At 45.6% G+C, this 25,929-nt stretch overlaps 1 protein-coding gene across 5 annotated transcripts in view; it reads right to left on the bottom strand.

Moving 5' to 3' along the window:
* gwl (serine/threonine-protein kinase greatwall) overlaps window positions 1-25,929 on the bottom strand; it is a 441,324-nt gene that overhangs the window by 239,030 nt on the left and 176,365 nt on the right. For all 5 annotated transcript variants that reach the window (XM_055075653.2, XM_055075651.2, XM_055075650.2 and 2 more), the window contains exon 7: window positions 2,338-2,444. In XM_055075653.2, coding sequence (XP_054931628.1) covers window positions 2,338-2,444 — 107 coding nt within the window. The remainder of the gene's footprint in view (window positions 1-2,337; window positions 2,445-25,929) is intronic.

Genomic DNA, 25,929 nt, shown 5'->3' with positions numbered 1-25,929 from the left:
GAACCTCTTGTATTCAGGCTGCATGCACGGCGAGAATAGTGGTGTAAATTCAAGAATGCATGCGAGCGCCAACGATTATGCTTGAACGTACTCAGAGACATGTATAAATAGCTGATGCATCTGATCCGTAGATCAGATTTCGACGACCAATGCATGTGCTCGTCACTATCGTTCTGCTTTAGTACAGCTTGTTATCGTGGCCACAGGTTCACCCAATAAAGTTTTGTGACTCGCCATTGTGCAGCAGTTTAATTCTTCACTCACGACAATACTATAGTGACTAGCACTTTCTTGCATGTCAACAGTTTATTTCAGCCATTTTAAGGTAATTTAGCTCTGCAACCTGTACTCTTGGCACTCCCCAAGGCATCATTCCTGGGCCTCCACTCTCTTAATCTTTATAAACAATTTACCTAACTTCAATTCATCATCTCTTTGCAGATGATTGCGTTCTCTTACGAGAAAGTAACAAGTGAGACTGACACAAACATGATTCAGGCTTACATCAACGTGGCATGTGATGCTATGCAAGCATGTATTCATGCACATGTCACACACTACCATCTGTTTTGCTATGTCTGGGCATATACATCAGTGCTAACCTTAACTGGACCACCAATATAGTAGATTATATTACATACAAAGCTAATCGCATGCTAGATTATCTCAAATGTAACTTCTATTAAGCCTCTACCAACGCCAAGCTCTTCTTTTGCATTATGCTTGTTTGTTCACGGCTTGAATATGCAATGTCAGTCTCAGAGTAGTAGTCTTGAAATTCTCAAACCAATTAGAAATTGCCAGGAACATATCGGCTTGATTTACCTATCTTCTTTATCAATGTACAGCTAGCGTAATGAGTATAAGATATAACTTAAGCCTAAATCACTCTCAGCAAGATGTAAAGTTGCACAACTGTCTGTTTTATAAAATTATTCAGCGTGATACATTACGTAATAACCTGCTTGTTTGTCTTCATACATATCCTCACAACTCGATCACAGAAATAAAGTAGGCATCATAAAATGTAAAAACAAAACCTTTTTCGATTCATTCACCCTTCACAGATGCTATTATTGGAATGGTTTTTCTCTACCATTGCCACAAATAATGACGTTTGATTGTTTCACTCAACTATTTGCAATTTGATAGACTAATGAACTAGCATTATTTTGTGTTATTCTGTTCTTTTATGCTTTATCTGCTGTTGTAAGTTTGCTGTTATTGCTCAGGTTGCAAGTGCTAAGAGATTTATTAGCAACGGGCGTGAACAGGTAGCCGTCACAAGCGTTCGGCGAAAGACAGCAACCACGAGCTCATGCCGGTAGCGATGGTGCTGGGGCGCAGGCAGGCTACTCTTCTTTGTTACACAAGTTTTGAAATTCACCGTATTTTATTGTTAAACCACTCTCTTCTGTAATGGAATCTTTTTACCTTGAGGGTACATCAATAATAAAATACTGTATTTATTCGTATAAGGCCTGCACCCCCACTTTGCTAGGTGAAAATTCAGAAAAAAAAAATTTTCACTAACCTTTATGTGCACACTTGCATGCTGATTAATTGTATCCAGCCACTACAAAATGGTATTAGTCAGTGTCAAAATGGAAATGTGGTCATCGTTGGCCACCAGAAGTTGCATTTATTTACAGTGTGATCTCATTTCTGTACTTTAGTGAGTAACCATAAACTTGCCTTGTGCAAGGACCACACTTGGTAAAATATCAGAAGTGTGGGCCTTAAACGAGTAAATACAGTAAATAATATAAGCACCTGGTGGCATGAAGGGTTACAGCTTTCATGTTCTGAATGTGTCAATGGCGCAATATTCAGTGCCATGGCTTGATCGTTTAACCAGACTCTCACTCAGTGCATTGCAGCCTTTTAGTGATTAAGGTTCAAAAGGTCACTTAAGCACTGTTATCACTAAAAAACCATGGCAAAAAAAAACATGCAATGCGCCCTGCACTTCTATTTCAGATTGCCTGTTTCACATACCACTAAGCTTCCACCCCAACTGCCTCTGCTTGTTAAAGTGCAACAATCTGGCAGTTATCAGTATAAGTTCTTTCAGCAGCTGCCAAATCCCCATAATGTTGTCACATAATGGTTTTAATTTGCTGCAAAAGTGCAAAGTCCACTATCCCAGCTGAAGTGAGTTACTTCCTGTACGTTGGAGATGGGAGATGAATGCAAAGTCTAGTATGCAAGTGGCAGGCCATTATGCACAGATGCACACCTGCTCCGGTGAACATAGCCATATTATGTATACTTTTGCAAAAGATGGCGAATACACTTACCACAATAAAAATTTAGATAAGTTCAAAGTGAACTCACAAAGGACAAGTCTGACGTGAGCGACAGGAGCTGGCCTGGTGTGCGGCCCAGTACAGGACGTGAAGATGCACGGCTTGCAGGTGTCCCCAGCACATCAGCCAGTTCAACTGCACAAGTGATGCATACTTTTGCAGGCAGAGATGCTATCAAATACAGCTCTTGAAACATTTCAACCTATGCTGGCAACCTCAAAGGCAAAATGAAGGCAGGCCAGGAATGGCAGCATGTGCGACCTGAGTGCATATCTCGGAGGCACATATAATGCACAAGAGGCTTCGGGCAAGAGTCTCCATGATCCGCTGCAAACACTGCACGTAACTCGTAATTGCAAGGTATGCTTAGGGTTGAGTGCCCTGGCCTTCGTCATGGCACCTGACTAGGGTTAGGGCCCTAGTCTGGTACCATGTGAACTTTGAGTCCTGCACCATTTCAGTGTTCCTGTGGTGCTGAAAAACCAAGAAAACTAAAGCCCATACATAGGAGTGCGGCCATTACACAAGTACGTAAAAGAATTAAATTTTACTGCATTCAGTGTATTTAGACTTTAGTGCATTCCTGCCTGGATGCCCAGCATGTCTAGTCAATGTTCTTTCAATGCATTAGCATTAGGAGTGTCAAAGTGAAAAAAAAAGTATGTGTTTGAAGTGCAAGAAGCTTGTCACATGGTAGACGTAGTGAGGGGAGAGCTTATGTGTATACATATTGTCGCAGCGCTGAGCGAATGAGGCCCAGAAAGAAGTAGAGTGCGCATGCCTGATCTAGGCTGTACTCAATGCCGGCTGGTCCTTCCCTGTGGCTTCATCCTGGACCTCATTTCACTCTGTAAATAAACATCTTTCGTAACATTTTTGGTGGAAGTGCAGGGTAAATCCTGGATGATCCTGCACGACCCAGCTCTACCGATTATCTAACGAAGTAGACGCTTGGCCAGTATATAACCACAAGCGGTGGACATGGACACCGTCACGAAAAAAGATGTGTACCCCCTACCACGAATAGATGACACCATAGACTGCCTCCACTCTGTATCGTATTTCTCTTCTGTTGATTTAGGGTCAGGGTAATGGCAAATTCCGATGCACCCCTCAGACAAGCAGAAGACAGCCTTTGTAACACCTGACAGTCTCTGTGACAGTCAGACGACATCATGCCCTTTGGCTTATGCAACGCTCCAGTGACTATCGAGCAATTTATGGATACCGTTCTCCATGGACTCAAACAGGAAATTTGCATGTGCTATGTAGACAACGTCATTATGTACAGCCTGACATTTCACGAGCACAATCAGCACCTTGACTGCATCCAGTCAATGTAATCAGTCTTGACTGTATCCAACAAGCTGGCCTTATTTTAAACTAAAAAAAAATGTAATTTCAGTGAGCGTCAAGCCCTCGCACTAGGCTTTCTGGTCGACAAAAACAGCATACGACCAGATCCTGAAAGCATAGCAGCAATTCGCGACTTCCAGCTGCCACAGATGATGAAAGACCTGCGAATTTTTTTGGGCCTTTGCTCATATTTCCGGCGCCTTATAAGAAATTTTCACAGCTTGCCTCTCCCCTCACGTGGCTCCTTCACAATGACGCCCCATACTTGTGGACTGCAGACTGCGAGTCTGTATTTCAACAGGTGAAATTTTTGTTGACTTCTGGACCGGTTGAGCGGCATTTTTATCCGGAGGCGTCAACTGAGCTGCATACTGACGCCAGCGGTGTGGGTGTTGGTGCTGTGCTTGTTCATATCTGCAGTGGTCGCCAGCATGTCATTGCCTATGCTAGTCGACACAAAAGCGGAGAGAAGCTACACCATTACTGAACTCGAGTGTCTAGCAGTCGCCTTCGCCATTAAGAAGTTCCGTCCGTATCTGCACGGCCACACATTCACGATAGTGACTGACCATCGTTCACTCTGTTGGCTCCTTGGGCTGTGCGACCCATCTGGCCGGTTGGCTCGCTGGGCGTTGCGCCTTCAAGAGTACAGCTTTTCCGTCAATTACAAGGGCGGATGCTTTCACATGGATGGTGATTGCCTATCCCGTCTCCCCTTGCCACACACTAAGTCTGACAATGATGAGTTCAATGACTATCTATTTGACATCTCTTCTGAATTTCCAGACTTGTGTACCTTCGAGAACGAGCAATGTTGCGACTCTACCTTGAAATCCCTACGAGAAGCTGCACATGAGTCAGCAGTAAGAACACCATTTACTTTTCGTAATGGTTCGCTGTACAAAAAAAATGACTCGGCTGACGGTCCTCCATTGCTTCTAGTTGTGCCAGAAAACCTGTGGCCTGGTGTCCTTCGTTCCAGGCGTGATGATATCACATCTGGGCACCTTGGCTTCACACACACACTACACCGACTTCGCCAAAAATTTTTCTGGCACAAGCTCTGGAAAACAACAAAACAGTATGTGCCAGCTGTACTGTTTGCGAGCTCCACAAGCAAACAATGAAGGCTCAAGCAGGCTATTTTCAACTAGTTAGGCCACTGTCATTCCCCTTTGAAAAAGTCGGCATCAGCTTGCATGGCCCGCTTCCAAAGACTTCAACCGGCTACTGCTGGATTATAGTATGCGTCGACTATCTTGCTCACTACATGGAAATGACTGCCACTGCAGCAGATGCCTCCTCCTTTTTGTTGCACCACGTCATACTATGTAACAACGCTCCACGGGTTGTCATCAGTGACCGTGGGCAGCAGTTCACCGCAGACGTCATTGAAGAACTTTTACGGCTTTGTGGTTCTGTATATCGTCATTCCACTACTACCCTAAGTCTTCCTTACTACCACGCAAACCAATGGCCTCACGGAGTGGACAAATTCAACCCTTACCAACATGCCATCAATGAATGTCGCCACTGACTACAAAAACTAGGACGCTGTCTCACCTTTTGTAACATACGCGTACAATGCTGCCATTGATGAAGTTACTGGATACGCGCCGTTCTTTTTGCCCACGCACTCCCCAGAGTCTTCTGGACACTATTCTACCTTTATCACGTCGAGAAGATCCTTCAATCACCCAAACTCTGTGTCGTGCTGAAGAAGCACGTCGACTGGCACATCTTAGGACATTGACCTCAGAAGGCCACAGCCAGACTCGCTACGATGCGTGGCATACACCCGCCAGGTTTACTTGTTAGCGACGCAAGTTGTTCACGTGGCCAGACTCGAGACCACAGGACCCTTTGGCCCGCACAGGGAGCTTCGTCTGCCTCCGAGGACGCAGCGCTGTGTAACTGAGACAGAGAAAGAAGTAGGGCATGCGTGCGTGATCTCAGCTGTACTTAATGTCAGCTGGTCCTTCCCTGTGGCTTCATCCTGGACCTCCTTTCACTCTGTAAATAAACATCTTTCATAACAATATTTATACATATACGACGTCACATGTCTCTTGGATCCAGTGATGTCAAATGCTTGAACGATGGCACGCACGGAACAAATTTCAGCTAGGGTCCAGCCTTCATCAGGAAATGCAGATAACCGAAATTTAGTTAGTTAAATGTGGTTTAGTGGTGCAAAAGCAGCTGAGGCTATGCTGCACCAAACACGGGTTTTTAAAATCCAATTTAGGAAGAAAAAGGCTGTGTTATTCTATATTTTATGTAAAAAGCCAGTGTCATCTAAACATTCCTGCACATTAGATAATGGGGCTATCGGATCATCTAAAATTAAAGCAGGGTGTAAAGGTACATGTAGCTGATATAAGTTGTGCAAAATGTTTTGTCTGTGTACATCAATATGTGTACATGTCAATAATATATGCATAACTGTTAGTGGTTCTTGGCATTTCTCGCATGCTGGTGCATCTTCTCTCTTAAGTAAATAATTGTGCATTTGGTGTGTGTGCCCAGTGCATAGTCTGCATAAAACTACATCGAAGAACCGCTCCTGGTGGTTACGTGGCTTCCACTCAGCAAGTACGGGTTTAGTAAGATGTAGCTTGTTGTCTGCACAATGGTCCCATTTGTGTTGCCATTTTCACGTTAAGGCCTTCCTAATCGCACGGATACTATCCTTATTATTTATTTATTTATATACCCTCAGGGCCTTTCAGCATTAGAAGGGGGGAGTAGGTTATACAACAAATAAGAAGGAAATAAATGACGAGCTTATACAAAATAGTTGCTAATTATACAATGTTAGCTGAAAGTATGATAAATACAGTAATAGAACACGACATATAAAAGTAACGTTAGACAAGAAAAAAAGAAAATGCCAACAGTAGTTCGTATAAATGTTTGCTATTATACAATGTTAGCTAGTGATTTTCGAAAGTTGTCATTGTTATTAGTGAAAGCTCGTTAATTCGACCTCCGTTAATTCGGAAAATCCGATAATTCGAACTTCGCGCCTGGTCCCTACAAATATATATAGGAGTCTATGGGACGAAACTCTCGTTAATTCGGACGGATTCCAGCCCACCTCGGATAATACGGACGATTTCGGGCAGCCACCGCGGCTCAAAAACGAAAATACGGCAAACGCGGCACAAAAGTGATACCCAAACCAACGGCTCGTTGCCCAAACGCAGCATCGCCATTGACATCAAGTGGCTGAAACTTGGCAGTAAGAGCAATGCCTCGGTAAGAGTGGTAGTAACGAAGGAGACGCTAGAGGATTGGTGGAGGAAGTCAACGGAAAGATAATACAATAAATCGGGGAGATAATGTTTCCTCTACTGTTTTAGATAGTTATTTTGGGGGGAGGAGGGGAGTGAAAACTAGATTAAGGAAAAGAGGATATAAAGAAAGGAAAAAAGAGAATAATAATAAAATACGAGGGGGAGCAAAAGGTTAGGTGGCGCCAGCCGCCGCCCGTTACAAAGGGTATAGCCTCCATTCATCCATCCATCCATCCATCCACTTGGCCAATCCAATACGATTGGCTCGACTTGTGGCGGGATAGGGGCTTTTCCTTGTTTTTGCATGTGTCGGCGTTATCGACGGGGCCATATGGGGCCATTTTGCCGCTTTGTTGCTGTTGGTGCGCTACGTCCTTGCACGCTGTTTTGCCGAGGACCGCTGGATTTAGCGCAGCTAAGTTATTGAACTTTATTGGTGCTTTTCTGTTGTGCGCCCGTGTCACTGCATTCTCCGCCGATGGCAACGCCGGCGAAGCGGCCGAAATACGAGGCGAAGGACTTGGCTACCAAGGTGGAAATTTTGCGGGCCCTGAAGGACGGACTCTCTCTGCTCTCTCGACAAGAAGCCATGAAGTACGACGTGAAAAGAAGTACCTTGAGCACGTATGTGAAAAATGAAGAACAGATTCTTCAGGCGTTCGAAAGCGAGAAGTTTCGAGCGTCACGACAGCGTCTGCGAACAGCAGCTCATCCAGAGTTGGAAGAGGCTTTGCTTCGGTGGGTGGTCGACTCGCGCAATGGGGCTCTTGCATTGCCCAGGGGGCGCTGCGAAAAAGGTGCTAAAAAGCGCCCTCTGTCCTAAAATGGGTCGTACCAAGCTCGGTCGTCTGCTTCGGAAAGCACGTTTACAATATGGACCCGCCAGTTTCGGTTGTGTTGTATCACGGTCTGCAGCGAATATCGGGCGCCGAAGATTTTTTCAGGAGTGGCACGCTGCGTAAAGGCAATAAATTATGCAGTGGCGAATACGTGTATGCCGTTCAAGAATTAAGCGGCGAAGTTTTAGGGCGATGTCAATCGCAAGTGAAGCGAGTCGCGTACGAAGTGGAACTTCAGTTAAGGTTTGCACGCTGCTAGATTCAGGCGCACAAACGCGAGGAAATGCTTGCTATAAATGCATCCACAGCAGCGATAAGCAGACACCATGTGTACGGAACTGCTCGAGCACACGACGGTACGCGCCGCGACGGCAGCGGTCTTTCAGCATGCCGCGATGTACGAACTGCTCGAGCGCACGATCGTACGCGCCGCGACGGCAGCAGTCTTTCGACATGCCGCGAAACGGCGGGTCTTCTGCAATCTTTGTTGACTGCATATGCCGCTAAACAAGTAGTTATGCCTGCGTTGTAGTAGCGGCCATCTGTCCCTTTTAGTAACTGGTAATAACTGATGCAATGCATATGAGCTCGCACGTACGTGCGAATCGCGCTGCAGCGCGAGCTCGTGCGCGGCTATCTTGATGTAGCTTTTAATGACCGCTCGAAAATCGATCTGCTGTAATCAATACTATCTTGCTGCGCTGCCTCAACATGCTGGCTTGAGGTCAAGTATAAGCACATTTAACTCTCTAACCTGTGCTGCTCGTAGTGGGGTAGTGAATTGTCACCGAATCAGCCCGACCATTTGTGGTCATTTGCACACACCTGGGCACTTCACCACTTCGCACCGGTCGAACTGTTAATTGTCGCTGTGGCCGGGTTTCGAATCGTGAATCACCAGCCATGCCTGCTGCTATGTCGGTCTGCCGTCGGGACTGTAGGTGCAAAATACCGAATTTTAGAACGCAGATCTATAATCAAGCAAGCTTCAAGACAGGTGAAGCAGTCAGCATGGCGCGAAGTTTCGCTTACCCAGCGCGACGAACTGCAGTTATACAGCGCGCCCGACGCTCCGCTTCGTGAGGGCTTGAAGGGAAACGATAGAATCGGATGTTGGGATTCAGGCCTTCTTGTTCATGGCAGCCCACGACGCAGCAGAATCGACGGTGACGCTTTTTCGATGCTGAGCTAGGTCCCTCCGGATCGGCGTCGCCGATTCCTTCTGCTTCCAGCATTACGTCCCACGGCACACGGAGAGTCCGTTTTCGTTAAACTATAGGCTGCGACCAGCTCGCAGCGTGGTCGACATGGTCTGTGAGAAGTGACTAGCCTTTTCGCACTCGCAAAAGGGCAGAAAAAAGTGCGAATCGACGCAAAACTCGGCCTAGAAACGTGCTTCGCCACAGCCAGGGCTCAATACGACCCAAGCTGGTACGACCCAGATGTCGTTTTCCGCGCCGCCACCAGGCGCCGCTACTATACCTCAAACTCCAGCGCAAGACGCCCATGCAAATCTGCCATTGAGTGGACCCCTCATCATGGCGCAAGCCGAGAGGTTTGCACTGATGATGCATATCGATGCATTCAAGGCATCGGAAGGGTGGTGTGCGCGCTTCAGAGAGCGACTTGGCCTCGTTTTTAAGACTGTGTGCGGCAAAAGAGGCGCTGTCAACAAAGACGTTGCCAACAGCTGGAAGAACGCTCAGCTGCTCGAACACATCACCGCCTACGAACGATCCAAATGACATATTTAATGCTGATGAAACAGCACTGTTTTTTAAGGCTTTGCCAGACAAGACTGTGACCATGAAAGGAGATCCGTGCATCGGTGGCAAAAGATCCAAGGAACGCGTCACCATTCTTTTAGCCGCTAACATACCAGGAACAGAGCGCTTGCCGCTTGTCATTGGAAAGACAGAAAAGCCACGGTGCTTTAAGAACATGCCTGCTCTTCCGGTGGAATACCGAGCGAATAAAAAGGCCTGGATGATGTCGGAAATATTTCGTGGCTGGATGCAGAAGTTAGACCGACAGTTTTCCGCAAAGTGTTAATGGTGCTGGACAATTGTAGTGCGCATAACAGTGTCACCGGACTGGACAACATAGAAGTTGTTTTCTTGCCGCCGAACACAACATCGGCCCTCCAACCGATGGACCAAGGCATAATTCAGTATGTCAAGACCAAATACCGCAGGCGCGTGCTGGAACGGATGCTCCTGTGCCACGAAGTCGGCAAGCAGTACGACGTGAATCTTTTGAGCGCGGTCAACATTCTTGCCTACGTTTGGCACAGCACGCCCGCACACGTCGTCGCCAACTGTTTTAGACACAGTGGCTTCGTTGTGCGTGAGCCTGGCGATAATGCAGTGGCCGAAGTGTCGCTAGATGACGATGGAGATGACTGCGAGGATTTTGGAGGAGTTCTGCCGGATGCGGTGACACTCGCCGATTACGTCGGCATTGATGACGGCGTTGTTACAGCCGGCTCGCTTACCGAAGAAGGAATTGTCAGGGACGTGCTGCACGGCGAAGATTCTGAGGAGGAATAGGAGCAGCCTCGGCCCCTCGCACTGTGAAGGAAGCCGCGGAGGTCCTCGCTGTGTTGGAATAATTTTGTTGGGACACTGCAGACAGCATGCGAGCTGCTAATCACCTGGAAGGACTTCGTAAAATAGTATCCGCGCGGGTTTCTGCTCGAAAGTAGACGAGCATCCTCTATTACTTTGCGCAGCAAAGGTGTGTTGATGAAAGTTGTGCATTTATTGTTTTTGTTGTCCGCTCGATAATTTGGACATTCGGTTAATTCGGACATAATTTACGGTCCCTAGAAGTCCGAAGTAACGAGTTTTTTACTGTAATGGAAACAATGTCAGAAGGAAGTTCATTCCAATCTTTCAACGTACGTGGCAAAAATGAGCGTAAAAAATTTGTCGTGTTACAAGCACCAATTCGAACTTTATGCTGATGATCAGTACGGTAAGATAAGTAATGTGGTCACAACATGAATTTTGTATTAAGTGTAGGGTGGTGATACAGCTTATTAAAAATGAAAGGCGGGAAATTCTTCGACGTGTTGCTAGCGGTTGAAGACCCAGATTCGATTTCATTGAAGATACGCTCGCACCACGATTGTAGTTCCAAAGAATAAAACGAGTGGCGCTGTTTTGGATTAGTTCGAGAGAATGTATGGTACGTTTTCGTGGAAAGGGTCCCATATAGCTGCAGTGTATTCTAATTTTGGCTGTAGCAGGGTTTTATAAAGTAATTTTAAAGGAGACGGACACGCACGAGAAAAGTTGCGGCGTAAGTATCCCAGCAAGCGGTTGGCTTGGTTAATTACATATCCGATGTGATGATTCCATGTTAATTTAGGTGTTATATGCAAGCCTAAGTACTTATATGAACTTGTCGATTCTAAAGCAACATTATTCAAGTAGTACACAGGCAGGTTATCGTTAGATCGAGATACTCTCAGAACTTTGCACTTGTTAATGTTAAGTTCCATTCGCCACAATCAGCACCATTTGCTGGCATTATTAAGATCGGCCTGAAGCAGGGTGATATCGTGTTCGTTAGTTATTTCTCTGAAGATTACACAGTCATCTGCAAATAAATGTACATCAGAAGTTATTGCTGAAGGTAAGTCATTAATACAGATAAGGAATAACAGAGCTCCCAGGATGGAGCCTTGTGGAACACCGGACTGAACGTCCCTATGAGGTGAGTCATGACCATTAGCTGTTACAAACTGAGAACGGTTAACGAGAAATGACTCAATCCATTTTAGAATGTTGTGATCGAGGTTTAGTTTGCTTAGCTTATAAAGTAAACGTTTATGACGCACTTTGTCAAAGGCTTTCGAAAAATCTAAAAAGATGCAATCGGCAAAAGAACGGTCAAGTATTTGGGGAAGTTTGTGAGTAAATGTTAATAATTGTGATTCACATGAGAATGGTTTTCAAAAACCATGTTGCGATGGCGAAAAAAATGAATTAGATTCGAGAAAGTCCGCAAGTTTAGTAAAAATAATATGTTCTAGCAGTTTGCAGCAGGTACTGGTTAATGATATCGGGCGATAATTTGTAGGCAACGTTTTGCTGCCAGATTTATGCAAAGGAATTATTTTTCCTATTTTCCATTCTGACGGAACAGCACATGTGTTGAGTGATTGTTGGAATATTTTGGTTAGAATAATGGAACTATAAGAGCAGGTGTTTTTCCGAAATTTAGCACTGATGTTATCAAAGGCAGGTGACAAATATATCTTCAATGAATCTATTAGTCGAATACCTCCGGGAACTTGAACAGTCACTGGAGGCATAGTTAAAAAGTTAGTCATTTAAGACAGGTAGTTGAGTTTCAGCTGTGCACGAGAAATTTTTAACAAAGTTATAATTCAGGAGAGTTGCGCATAGGTTTTTCGGAACAGGGTTACCAGAGCAATTTTAAAGAGTGATCGAATCAACGGAAGGTGGATGTATGACGTGCCAAAACTTTTTTACGGTAGTTATCAGAATAGATGGTAATGTGGCTGATAAGAATGATTCTCTAACGTATTTGAGTGCGGCTACATAGGCGTAGCTGCAGCGGTGGCGTAGAGGTAGAACACCCGCCTCGCGTGCAAGAGGTCCGTGGTTCGAATCCCGGTGCCGCGCAATTTTCCACCGGATTAAAACAAAAAAAATACGCGTGTTGATAAAATTGCATAAACAGGCCTGGAGTGTGGCCTGATCCCGGTGACCAGAACCGGTAACACACTCCCTCACCAGAGCAGGATTGGCCACCCTGGTGCAGTACTTGGCCACAAACTCCTATATGAACGCAACAATCAAACCCCGGCCCTCATTCCCCAGCAGCTGCGAAGCAACTGACCACGGCGGCGCTCAGACCTGCGACGCTGCAAAGGGTGCTAAGAATCCCTGGCTCCGGACAGGCCGCCATTGGAATATGAACCTGGCAACGTTTAACGCTAGAACGTTATCTAGTGAGGCGAGCCTAGCAGTGCTATTGGAAGAATTAGAGGGCAGTAAATGGGATATAATAGGGCTCAGTGAAGTTAGGAGGCCAAAAGAAGCATATACAGTGCTCAGAAGCGGGCACATCCTGTGCTACCGGGGCTTAGCAGAGAGACAAGGAGTCGGATTCCTGATTAATAAGAACATAGCTGGTAACATACAGAAATTCTATAGCATTAACGAGAGGGTGGCATGTCTTGTTGTGAAACTTAATAAGAGGTACAAAATGAAGGTTGTACAGGTCTACGCTCCTACATCCAGTCATGATGACCAGGAAGTCGAAAGCTTCTATGAAGACGTGGAATCGGCGATGGGTAGAGTGAAAACAAAATACACTATACTGATGGGCGATTTCAATGCCAAGGTAGGCAAGAAGCAGGCTGGAGACAAGGCAGTGGGAGAATACGGCATAGGCACTAGGAATAGCAGGGGAGAGTTATTAGTAGAGTTTCCGGAACAGAATAATATGCGGATAATGAATACTTTCTTCCGCAAGCGGGATAGCCGAAAGTGGACGTGGAGGAGCCCGAACGGCGAGACTAGAAATGTAATAGACTTCATACTCTGCGCTAGCCCTGGCATCATACAAGATGTGGACGTGCTCAGCAAGGTGCACTGCAGTGACCATAGGATGGTACGAACTCGAATTTGCCTAGACCTGAGGAGGGAACGGAAGCAACTGGTACATAAGAAGTCGATCAATGAGTTAGCGGTAAGAGGGAAAATAGAGGAATTCCAGATCAAGCTACAGAACAGGTATTCGGCTTTAACTCAGGAAGAGGACCTTACTGTTGAAGCAATGAACGACAATCTTGTAGGCATCATTAAGGAGTGTGCAATAGAAGTCGGCGGTAACTCTGTTCGACAGGATACCAGTAAGCTATCGCAGGAGACGAAAGATCTAATCAAGAAACGCCAATGTATGAAAGCCTCTAACCCTACAGCTAGAATAGAACTGGCAGAACTTTCGAAGTTAATCAACAAGCGTAAGACGGCTGACATAAGGAAGTATAATATGGATAGAATTGAACAAGCTCTCAGGAACGGAGGAAGCCTAAAAGCAGAGAAGAAGAAACTAGGAATTGGCAAGAATCGGATGTATGCGTTAAGAGACAAAGCCGGCAATATCATTACTAATATGGATGAGATAGTTCAAGTGGCTGAGGAGTTCTATAGAGATTTATACGGTACGAGTGGAACCCACGATGATAATGGAAGAGAGAATAGTCTAGAGGAATTCGAAATCCCACAAGTAACGCCGGAAGAAGTAAGGAAAGCCTTGGGAGCTATGCAAAGGGGGAAGGCAGCTGGGGAGAATCAGGTAACAGCAGATTTGTTGAAGGACGGTGGGCAGATTGTTCTAGAAAAACTGGCCACCCTGTATACTCAATGCCTCATGACCTCGAGCGTACCGGAATCTTGGAAGAATGCTAACATAATCCTAATCCATAAGAAAGGAGACGCCAAAGACTTGAAAAATTATAGACCGATCAGCTTACTGTCCGTTGCCTACAAAGTATTTACTAAGGTAATTGCAAATAGAATCAGGAACACCTTAGACTTCCGTCAACCAAAGGACCAGGCAGGATTCCGTAAAGGCTACTCAACAATAGACCATATTCACACTATCAATCAGGTGATAGAAAAATGTGCGGAATATAACCAACCATTATATATAGCTTTCATTGATTATGAGAAAGCGTTTGATTCAGTCGAAACCTCAGCAGTCATGGAGGCATTGCGGAATCAGGGTGTAGATGAGCCGTACGTAAAAATACTGAAAGATATCTATAGTGGCTACGGTTTCCGAACACTACGGTTTCCGAAATCACTCAAGAATATGTTAAGAAATAGACTGAGCTCATTATTTATTGCTTCAAAGTTAGCTCTCTTATAGTCTATTTTTTTACTCTTCGGAAGTTTCAGAAACGGAGTATTAAAGTGAATATTTAGTAATAAGTGGTCACTAATACCAGGTAAGTAATGGATGGCAGAGGCATAATTGGGATGATTGGTTAGGATCAAATGGAGAATGTTTGTGGAATTGGATGTTAATCTTGTGGTTTGTGTGACTAATTGAGTTAACGGAAATGCAGTAAAATACCCAAGAAATCTTTTGAAACAGAAGAAGATATTAAGTTAGATATATCGCTGTTCCAAACTATATTAGAAAAATTGAAGTCACAAAATAAGAAAAGAGGTGTAGAAGGAAACTTTGTTGTAATGGAACTAATTACATCATGAAATTCATTGGTAAATGCGGTAAAAGGTGGACGATAGCAAATGCCTAAAATTACCTCTTGATGGTTCAGAGTTGCTGTAGCCCACACTGATTCAAGACTGGTGCTGAAGAGAATGGGTGGCGATGGAATGCATTTTGAAATGGCAAGAAGTACACCGCCACCATGGTGCTCTGTTTGGTCACAGCGGTATATCGTGAATTGTTTGCTACTATCAAACAGTTCTGAGTTATGAATGTCATTCGAGAGCCACATTTCGGTTAAAGCCAATATATTGGCTGAACATGTGCCAATTGCAGATGATAATGAGTCACGGTTTTTCAGAACACTTCTGATGTTAGTATAAAGGATGCTGACTTGATTATTTTGCGCATGCCCACCGCCCCTCACGCGTCCCTAAGTAGGAATGTGTCGCGAGCCAGTCGAAACATGGTTGAGGCCGACGTTGTGTCCTGGCATCTCCTGAATAATATTCGAGTGAGAATGGTACATGTAGCATTTATTGTTTAGTAGCAGTTTCTTGTACATGAGTTTAAACTGTGGTGAATCTGGTTGTGATTTAGCAAACTCAATTTGTTTTTTATGGGCAAGTCGAGTTGCAGGTGAGATGTCCTCATTAACTGCGATGTTGCTAGGTCTTAACTGCGTGCATGATGAAAGTACTGATTCTTTGGCTTTCTAGTTAGTAAATTTAGCAATTATCAGGCGACATTTGTTTGTTTGTTAAGTGTCGAGCCTGTGTGCTCACTGAATTGAATTGCTGGGTAAAGCTCCAAGAGCGGCGTTAAGTGCTGAGGTTAGTTTTTCTTCTGTCTGTTGCCAGGTTTCTTTCGAGTCAGGTAGGCCATGAAATATTAAATTATCATGACGAGGCTGTCTTTCAGATCACCCAGGCACGATAATAAGGAGCTGTTCTGAGCAGTGAGGCTGTCTACATTGTCTTACATGCGTGTTAGGTTAGTGTCGAAACGGTCAAGGGATCTTGATTTTTCTTCTAAATCGTCAAGCCTTTTCTTGATACCTGCTAGCTCAGTTTGTATACTTTTCTGTCCGTTTTTAATGGCTTTGACATCCAATACAAGTTCGATTTGACATTTAGAAGACTGTAGTGAACGAGAGCGTACGTCCTTAAGCAGCTTAAACATGATCGTCATTTGGTCTGGGGGATCATCAGGTAAATCATCCAGTTCAGTTATGCGACAGTATGTGTATTAGGTCCAGGGGTAGATTCAATGTCACCAGCACATAACAATAAAATAGGCATTGCGTAGCACTGGCGTAACAACTCGCACAATACTCGTGGGCACGGGAAGACAATCAGGCAGAATTAATTTTTTTAGTGTATAGCAGGAACTGTGTACACACCTGCATTGCAAAAACGTGCCGATTAAGTGCAACGCTGCCAACGCTGGTCCCGTGCTCACTGAAGAGCATGTCGGAGTGCCAGCTGTTTAAATTCGCAAGGTGAAGTGATGACGATGGCGCTGGGTAGCCTGGCGGAAGCTGTGTGATGGAAGTTGAATTCAGGAATGGTACGTTGGTGTAGAAGCCATGGTTGTGTTCAAAGCTCGGCAACGGTGAGGCAAGGCCAGTTCGGAATTCTGGAGTTGACAAGAGCCAAGCAAGGGCTAGCGATAGTACCGCCTGCATTGCAAAAACGTGCCAATTATGCGCAACGCTGGTCCCGTGCCCACTGCACGGACGAAGTGCTGTGCTTGTTATGCCCTTGTACGCTGCCATCGATGCACATCTATCAGCTGCTTCATTTCCTGGTATCCTAACATGGCTTGGGACCCAGCAGAAATAAATTGAGTTCCCCATAGGCGGAAAGTTACCATTTTTCCAGGAGGGGGGGCGAGGGGGGGGGGGGGGGGGGGCAAGCAGCTTTCCAAACCTGATATATATAAATGTGTATTGTGGGCATTTACTGTGCACTTCTTCATCATCTGTATATTATTGTGAAGAAGTACTCGCAAAGTAAGGAACGCAAGAGCAGACGACAGTGCGGGCGTGCTCATCAAGAGGAAAAGAAAGACAGCGAATGAAAAAAAGGGCTCGCGCAGGGCAGATCGTTGGAATGCCGGTACGACTAGGGCCGCAGGGCCTACAGAACCAGCATCTACACGCGAGGTTCAGGAGACCGGGCATCCGTCTTCGAGACAGAAAACGCCTCAGGTTGTTGCATGGCAAGAGACCTCGGAGCGGCCTGCTGCAACCTCGAACCCACATCTACGTACAAGGTTCAGGAGAGCGGGTGTTCATCATCGAGACGAAGAGCGCCTCGGGTCGTTGCCTTGCACGAGGCCTCAGATCGTTCTGCTGACATCGCGGAGCCCTCATCCACGCGTGAGGATCAGGAGACCGTGCGTCCGTCTGCGGGACAGAGAACACCTCGGGTCGTTGCACGGCACAAGACCTCGAAGCAGCCTGCTGCAACTTCTAACCCACATCTACGCCCGAGGTTCAGGAGAACGGGCGTCCGTCATCGACACGAAGAGCGCCTCGGGTCGTCACCTTGCACGAGGTCTCAGATCAGCCTGATGACATCTTGTAAGCCGCATCCCGAGGTTTAGGAGACCGGGCGTCCGTCATCGAAACGAGCGCCTTGGGCCGTAGTCTTGCACGAGACCTCGGTGCGGCCTGTTTCCATCTACGGAGCTGTGGGCCGTCCACCTTTTCCTGCCCCGTACTGCTGCGTCTACGTTTCCACGTTGGCCATCACTCTACCAGCGAGTGTTCTACCTCAAAAACTCTACGAGTCTCACCACACACTGGACTTCAACCGCAACCTCGTGAGACTACCTTTTTTTCCTGTTTACAAACCTTGCATGCGTGGTTCTAGTTGAAGATATTCTTCTTGTTCATGTGCTGTCTGATATATTTGTCATGCATTTCCTAATCATGCACTGTCTCCTCCATCTTCCTTGCGTCACACGCTTTGCAGTGTGACGATCCTAACCATCACAACTATCATCATCATGTGTGTGCCCTTTTTCTTCCATCATGCGGGTAGGCACATCACTGTAGTGGACTGTGCCGAGGGTCCTTCACCGCGTCTCTCAAGCTCAATAAAAGCCGACTGTTACTGTGACGTCACAAGTGGTGGAGGTGCTTCTTGGTCCCTCATCCTCTGCATACGTGGCCTACTCCCTGGAGCTTTGTTCAGGTCGCCGTTTGTGCCGACTGTCCGCCAGCATGTCGCAGGACGAGCAGCCTGGCGCTTCTACTGTAACCATCTCGACATCGCAAGCCGAGCCTTTTCTGACCATCAGTGGCCATTAGCGTAATCTCAATCTGTTTGCTTGTCTTTGCGGTGAAGAAGTTGAGGAATGGTTGAACGATTACGAGCGCATAAGCTCTGCTAATCGGTGTGATGACCTCTTGAAGCTCCACCATGTCCGGGGCAAAGGCCTGGTTTTTCAACCACGAGACTGATTTCTCCGACTGGACCACCTTCAAGTGGCAACTTCGACGAGTATTTGGAACGCTGGCGGTTCGCTCCGCCTTTGCGAAGAAAACTCTTGATGCTCGCAAACGACACTTTGTGAGTCCTACACATCGTACATCGAGGATGTGCTTGCACTCTGTCACCGTGTCAATGATACTATAGCTGAGTCGGACAGAGTACATCATATTCTTAAAGGTATTGGGACTGTGGCCTTCAACGCACTCACCTTGAAGAACCCGGCTACCGTCACTGACATCGTCTTGATGTGCCAGTGCCTCGACCAGCTCGAGTCCATACGCCTGAAGCCAAACTGTGAACACTTTTCTACGACGAAACCTGACCTGCGTGTAATGATTCGGGTGATTATCCACGAGAAACTTAAATCACTTGGCTTTTCATCTTCAATGGTTCTTCCTCCTCAGCCTTCTGGTGCAGCATTGCGCAATGTCATCAAGGAGGAGCTCACGTCCATGATGATCTGTGCATGCTGACCCTCCTGCTCCTCACCCCCTACCACCATACGTGCCCAGGTTGCTACTCTGCCTCCAATCGGTGTTCGTTCAACGTTGCCTCTACCCACATACACGCAGGTTGATGTCGCTCCTCCGGCCAATGTCCCCTCAATACCACTAGAGCCTTCATCGCCCCATCTGACCGCACTATCTCCCAGCGTATCGAGCGTCCCCTACTACCTGCCTTGGCGATCATCTCGTCCTATATGCTATTACTGTGGTTATCGTGGCCACATATAACGTTTTTGCCGTAAGCACCAAAAGATTAGTGTCGCAATACAACATGTGTGAACGCGATGCATATTCTGGTGGGGCCTCTTCTCCAAGCCCCCAGCACCGGACACCGCTCACCTTCGCCCTTCTGCCACTCCTCGTCACTGCTCCGGCCTGCTACGTTCACCTCTGACCATCACCCAGAAAACTAAGTAATACAGTTTTTCGAAGATAAACTGCATTTAGCAACTGCAATTCCTCCAGAAAGCCCTTGTAATATGATGTCTGTGTTCACTGAGGGTGTGCAAGTTGAAGCTTTGGTGGACACCGGTGCCACTTTATCTGTTATGCATTCTGATTTGTGTAAGCGTCTCACTAAAGTTACAACGCCTTATGATGGACCACTGCTGGTTGCAGCTCAAGGGGGCTCTATCCGCCCTTTCGCATATTGTACTGTGTGTGTAATGATCGACGGCATTATGCACCACATATAGTTTGCTGTGCTGTTGTCATGCTTCCACCAGCTCATTCTAGGATGAGATTTTCTCGCCTCTGCTTTTGCTGCTATATGCTGTGGGCAACGTGTTGTACATATAACGGACACTGATTATTCGCTTGCAATGAAAAGTACAAGCCACTTCATCTGCTCGCTGCAGGAGATACCGAGCTACCTCTAGGCTGTCCGCAAATTCTGACCGTCACGTCCGACATCATCGACCATGGAGATGCATTAGTGTTACTTTCTGTGCATTGTTGCACAAAGGGGATAGCCATTGCATCAGGCCTAGTTAGATTTGACAATGGGTCCGCGCTTCTCGCCGCAAGGAACACAACACCCGAGAAAATTCTCCTTCCTAAAGGTGCTACTTTGGCTTGTGTTGTCGATTCTGAACCCATCTGTGTCATTCCCCTTAAGGCTGCTCCCTCTGAAATCACTTATACAGGACATATATGTTTCTTGCACTTGAAGAAACTTCGTGTGACCTTAAAGAATTGTTCACTGAAGTGACGGTCTTACATGAGAATTTACAAGACCTCATAGCAGGAGACAGTTAAATTTCACAGCCCGAGTCCTCTCCCACCACCAAGAATCTGGCATGTCTCAGTGGTGTAATTTTCCTTCGTGTAATTGTGTACTTCGCTATCACTAATACTGCTTCGCCTTTCTGGCAAAACTGCAGCCTCTCTGTGTCTTTTTTTTTTCTGTCAGTTTGAGTATAGTCACTGTGTATGGCTGCTGTTGATTCTGATTGAGTGAATCCATCTTTTTTCAAAAGGGGGGCTTTCGCGACATGATGCGCGCAATGTCGGACTTGTGTTGAGACGTTGTGTCGACGACTGTAACACAATCCCTAGGAGAAACAAGCAACAGCCCGAAAAAAGAGAATAGCAGACAGGGGGCTGCGGCACTGCTGCCCTGTCAGCGCACTCATCGATTATGTGCCTTCAGATGCTGCTGCTGGCTATCCTGGGTAATCTGCCTTCCCACTCAGCTTGAACGGTTCATCTGGGGCCTCCCCTGGCCAACAGATGCTACATGGGCTGAATCCAGGCACTGCCCGGCCTTTCCTTGGACGCTCCATGTGCTTCGCCGCCAGAAATAACCTTTCTTTCGCCCATTGTCTAGCAACCCGGCACCGAGTCACTTGGCACACCCCTTCAAAAGCCCGCTCACTTGCTCGGCGCATTGGGCTGCGGCACTGCTGCAGTATCAGCGCACTCATCAATTATGCATCTTCGGGTTAGTTATTGCACGTCGTGCAACTTCCGGAGTGATGATGTATGCTTGATAGCAGTGTCGTGGCCCCCTGGTTATTTGAAACGTGTTCGTGAAGCAGTACTGTGTATCTGGAGCATGTTATTGCTTAGTGGGGATATTGAGGAAAACCTGGGGCCAATGACTAAAGCGCCAGAAGAGAAATTGAACTGGGTGTTTGACGCAGTTATCCGCATTGAATCAAGCCACACACACCTTTTGGATTCTGTCAACAAAGTTTTGACCATGCAGATTACCGTGCAAAATGAAGTGGAAACACTTAAAAAGCAAGTTCTTGCGCTTGAGTCACAGGCTGGTGTGGGAGTTTGTGCGCAGGTTCCCCTGTCTTACGAAAAAACATTTTCGGCCATGCAAGACGAAATTGATGATTTAGAGAACCGCTCACGCCGTGCCAATGTTCGGTTCTTTGGAACTGATGATACTGAAGAAGCGGAAACGTGGCAGCAATCTGAAAAACTTGTGCGAGAATTTTGCTCCAGTAAGCTCAAACCAACTGTGAACACCATTGTGAGAGCACACAGACTAGGCGCATTTTCGGCAGATAAGGAATGACCAATTATAGCAAAGCTTTTTAATGGTGCTCAAGGGGGCTCTGTTTTAAACATGGGCATAAAGTTAAAGAACACAACATTTAGTATCTCCCGAGATTACTCAGCCCCTGTTCGTGAAAAACGTCGAAAGCTCTTACAGTTTGCTAAATGTATTTAGAAAAAAGGTGATCACACTAAGCTCATTTCCACTAAGCTCTTTATCAATAAAGATATGTACGTGTGGGACTCAGACAACAACTGCGCAGTTCGTCTTAACACCAAAGAACGGGGCACAGAAAATGTAACTGCTTTAAATGACCAGACCGAATGACGCACGAATACATGCTTTCCCGCCACAACATTAGTACCTTCTTTACACAACGCGCCATTGGCCTCAAGTGATGTTGGCTTTTTGTATACAAATATACGAAGTGTTCTTCCCAAAACTGTCCCACTATCTTAATGATAGATTCCTGTTCAGGTTCCATAGTGGCTCTTACCCAAACCTGGTTGAATGATACTGTTCCTGACAACTGTATCTTGGTCAGCGGTACAGAATTTAATTTTTTGCGTACCGACAGGCTTCATCGAAAGGGAGGCAGTGTTCTTATTTCCATAAAAAATGATGTAGTGCCCATTCTCGTTGCTGTTAATTCCTTTCTTTTGTGCGTGTTAATTTCTCTCAAGTGTGGCCTGACCTCTTTTGTGATCTGTGTATTTTATCGCCCTCCTGATATAACGTGCACGTTTGCGAGCGAATTTCGCAGAGTTTTGGATGATGTGGTAATCCAATTTGCCAACTCGGTATCCATTATTTTTGCCGACTTCAACTTTCCTTCAGTAGACTGGTCGATGCATACAGTTGTGTGCAAAGATACTGAAGCAAACGAATTTCTTAACACTTGCCTAGACCACTTGCTAACACAAGTAATAGATCAACCAATGTGGCACTCTGCAACCTCGGCAAATATTATCGACCTGATCCTTACAAACAATCCTGACCTTTGCTCTGATATCAGCCACTTAGATGGCCTTTCTGACCACGTCATTATCACCGGCAACCTCACACGCCCGTTTAACACACGAAAAGCCACCAACAAAAAATCAGATGCTAGAACAGAGCCAACTTTGCTCGTATGAATTCCAAATTGTTGAGATTTTCAGAGCACTTTATTGACAGGCACCTATCATTCACGGTAGAAGAAAATTGGCTTCTGTTTAAAAACTTCCTCAAAGAACTAATAGAAAAATTTATGCCTACCATCACAATAAAAAGCAACCGTACTGCTCCCTGGTTCAGGCAGTAGCTTATTTAAACAAAAAAAAAGAATGACTCTAAAAACTTTACTTCGGTTTCTTGGCTGCGTTAGAAAGCCTGCGATAAAGAATACGAAACAACATTTAAAACCACACGCAGTCATTTCTTTTGCCATAACCTAACATCTATGATTAAAAATAACCCTAGAAGATTCTGGCGCATCGTGAATCCAAAACAACGTCCTGATATCACTCTTCATGATAGCAACAACACTTCACTTCCAGAATCGCAATGCGCAGAATTTCTAAATAAGACATTCACGGCTGTCTTTACCTGCGAGGATATTACTACCGCACCTATGGAGGATTGTATATCTGACATCGACATGCCAGAAATCGATGTAACCGAAGCGGGCATATTTTCCGTTTTAAGTAAACTGAAAATTTCTTCTGCATGTGATCATAATGGTATCAATAACACTGTACTGAAAAATACACCCCATGGCATCTGTAGTATTCTGACGGCCCTTTTTTCAGTTTTTCGCAACAGGCACTATGCACGATGATTGGCAAATAGCCAAGGTAGCACCCTTTTCCAAGTCAGGCGACCGTTCCTCACCATGCGACTACAGACCTATTTCGCTAACAAGTACCATATGCAAGGTCATGGAACACGTCATTCACTCCCAAATTGCCAAATACTTAGAAAGCCACAACATCGTATAACATTATCAGCACGGTTTCCTCAAGGGCTACTCTTGTGAAACACAACTTGCAGGTTTTGTTCATGACCTACACTCATCCGTTGACACGGGCTTACAAGTAGATGAAGTTTTCCTTGATTTATCTAAAGCTTTCGATCGCGTTCCGCACCACAGACTACTTCTCAAGCATGCATGCCTAAACACTGACCGAAACGTCCTCTCGTGGGTTAAAGCTTTTCTTACTCCCAGGCTCCAGTTTACTTCCGCTAACAACTACAATTCTTCTTTTGCCCAAGTTACTTCCGGTGTCCCCCAGGGCAGCGTGCTAGGTCCTTTACTTTTCTTAATATATATTAACGATCTTCCTTCTTGCGTAACGTCCCGGGTTCGTCTCTTTGCCGATGCTGTCGTAATTTACCACACAACTTCCTCTGATATCGAGTGCCAATGCTTGCAATCTGACCTTGACGCAATTACCTTATGGTGCTCCAAATGGCTAATGTCACTTAATATCTCTAAAACCAAGTTAATGACATTTAACGGCCGAAAGTCTCAAACTGAAAGCACTTACTTCATTATTAACAGCACGCTTGAGTCTTCCACTTCCTACAAATATCTTGGCCTCCCTTTCCAGTCTGACCTAATGTGGCATCAGCATATTAATTTAACCCTGGCAGCTGCTAACCGCACTCTTGGAATAGTTAAACGAATCCTCAAGCAAGCGCCACCACTCGTACGAAAACAGGCATATATCACAATCATTCGCACGAAAATTGAATATTGACACGTGTACTTATCTTTATCGGGCGACCACGTTTCACCGCCTAACAAATGTTATCGCACAGCACGGGACGCGCCTGCATGTATCCGAAGTTTCTGGAAAGTTATCGATGCTTCTATCCGCTGTCTGTCGTCGCCGAACCTTATGTTATCTAATTTCATCGCCTGACGCGAATGGTGTAGAACTTGGTGGAAGGCACGCGGGTCCCAAAGATTAGTCTGGAACATTCGACGATTGATGTATAAAAGCCGACGCGCTTCACTCATTGATCAGATTTTGACGATTGCCGACTGTGTTCGCCGTTGTGGCCGTTCTTTAAGTGTAGCCTGTTCTTGTGGGCATAGGTTCGCCCAATAAAAGTTAGTTTCATCTTCCACAGTATTGCTACTGTGTTCTTCACACGTCACTCCATGTGACAATATGCTGCGGCAATTTGGGATCCCCATCAGGTATACCTAGCTTCTAACCTTGAAGCCCTGCAGAACCGTGCTGCTCGATTTATTTTTTCAGATTATTCAACATTCACCAGCGTTACATCATTAAAGAGACGTGCTGATTTGCAATCCTTGAGCCTTCGTCACAAACACTCTAGCTTATCACTATTTCATAAAATTTTCCACCACTCCTTACTTTGTGATTATTTTTTTCAGTCACCGCCGATTACCTTTCCTTGCAGCGATCACCCTAACAAAGTGAAACGCATTTTGTGCCGGTCATCAACTTTTGCTCAATCCATCATACCATGCAGTATCATTGATTGGAATGATTTACCCTATGAGCCATGGAAACTGACATAGCCAAACTTAAGGAAATAATTTGCACTACTGTGACGTGCTGTCAAAAATTTGTGTTTTCTTATTAAGTGTGTTTTCTTGATATTTTTGATGCTTTGCGAGTTGTTGCTTGCTTCTCACATTCTTACACACTTTGTTTTTTGGTTCAATTTCAGATATGATAACCAGACTGCCTTGTTGAGCGGTAAAAATTTATTGTAAATGATTTTCTTTTTATGTGTGCTGTACCTAAATGTACACTTATGTTGTTTCTTGTACCCCTCCATGTTGTACGATGTACCCCTCACCGTACGTAACACCCTTGACAATGAGGCCTTTAAGGAAATAAACTGGTCTGACCTGACCGATGCGTATTTGAGGTAGCAACCAGCTCACTTATCCCACTCTCTAGGGTTGCACGTTCACTGAGCATCTGGGAGTGCTTGATGCACAAAACTATGCAAAGGGGGCGCCCGCATCACTGCCAGATTGCTCCCAGCATTGCCAGTCTCGTAACTTTTCTGCCACACCTTGTATGCATGAGCATCGCATGCGTAATGTGAAGACGTGGGATCGTTCCCCACCTGTGGCAAGTTGTTTTTCCTCCATTTTCATTTTAATTAATTTATAATTTCTTCAATTATTAGGCACAAGTAATTTTCCCTATGTTATCCTTGGTGTCTTTGTTTGTGGGCTTCTTATGACGTATTTATACATATATATACTGTACAAGGACAACACCAGAAGTTGCAGTTCAAACAGTAGCTGTGGTTTCAATCACCTACGATTGCCGCACACATCAGGCTAGTTGAACACAGCCTCTGTGATTGCTGCAACTGTCACACTGATCCCAGAGGACCTTTGCCATCAATGACT

This window comes from Dermacentor andersoni, chromosome 2, assembly GCF_023375885.2.
Source record: "Dermacentor andersoni chromosome 2, qqDerAnde1_hic_scaffold, whole genome shotgun sequence".
Classification (NCBI taxonomy): Eukaryota; Metazoa; Arthropoda; class Arachnida; order Ixodida; family Ixodidae; genus Dermacentor; species Dermacentor andersoni.
This window is presented reverse-complemented; position numbering and strand designations above follow the sequence as displayed.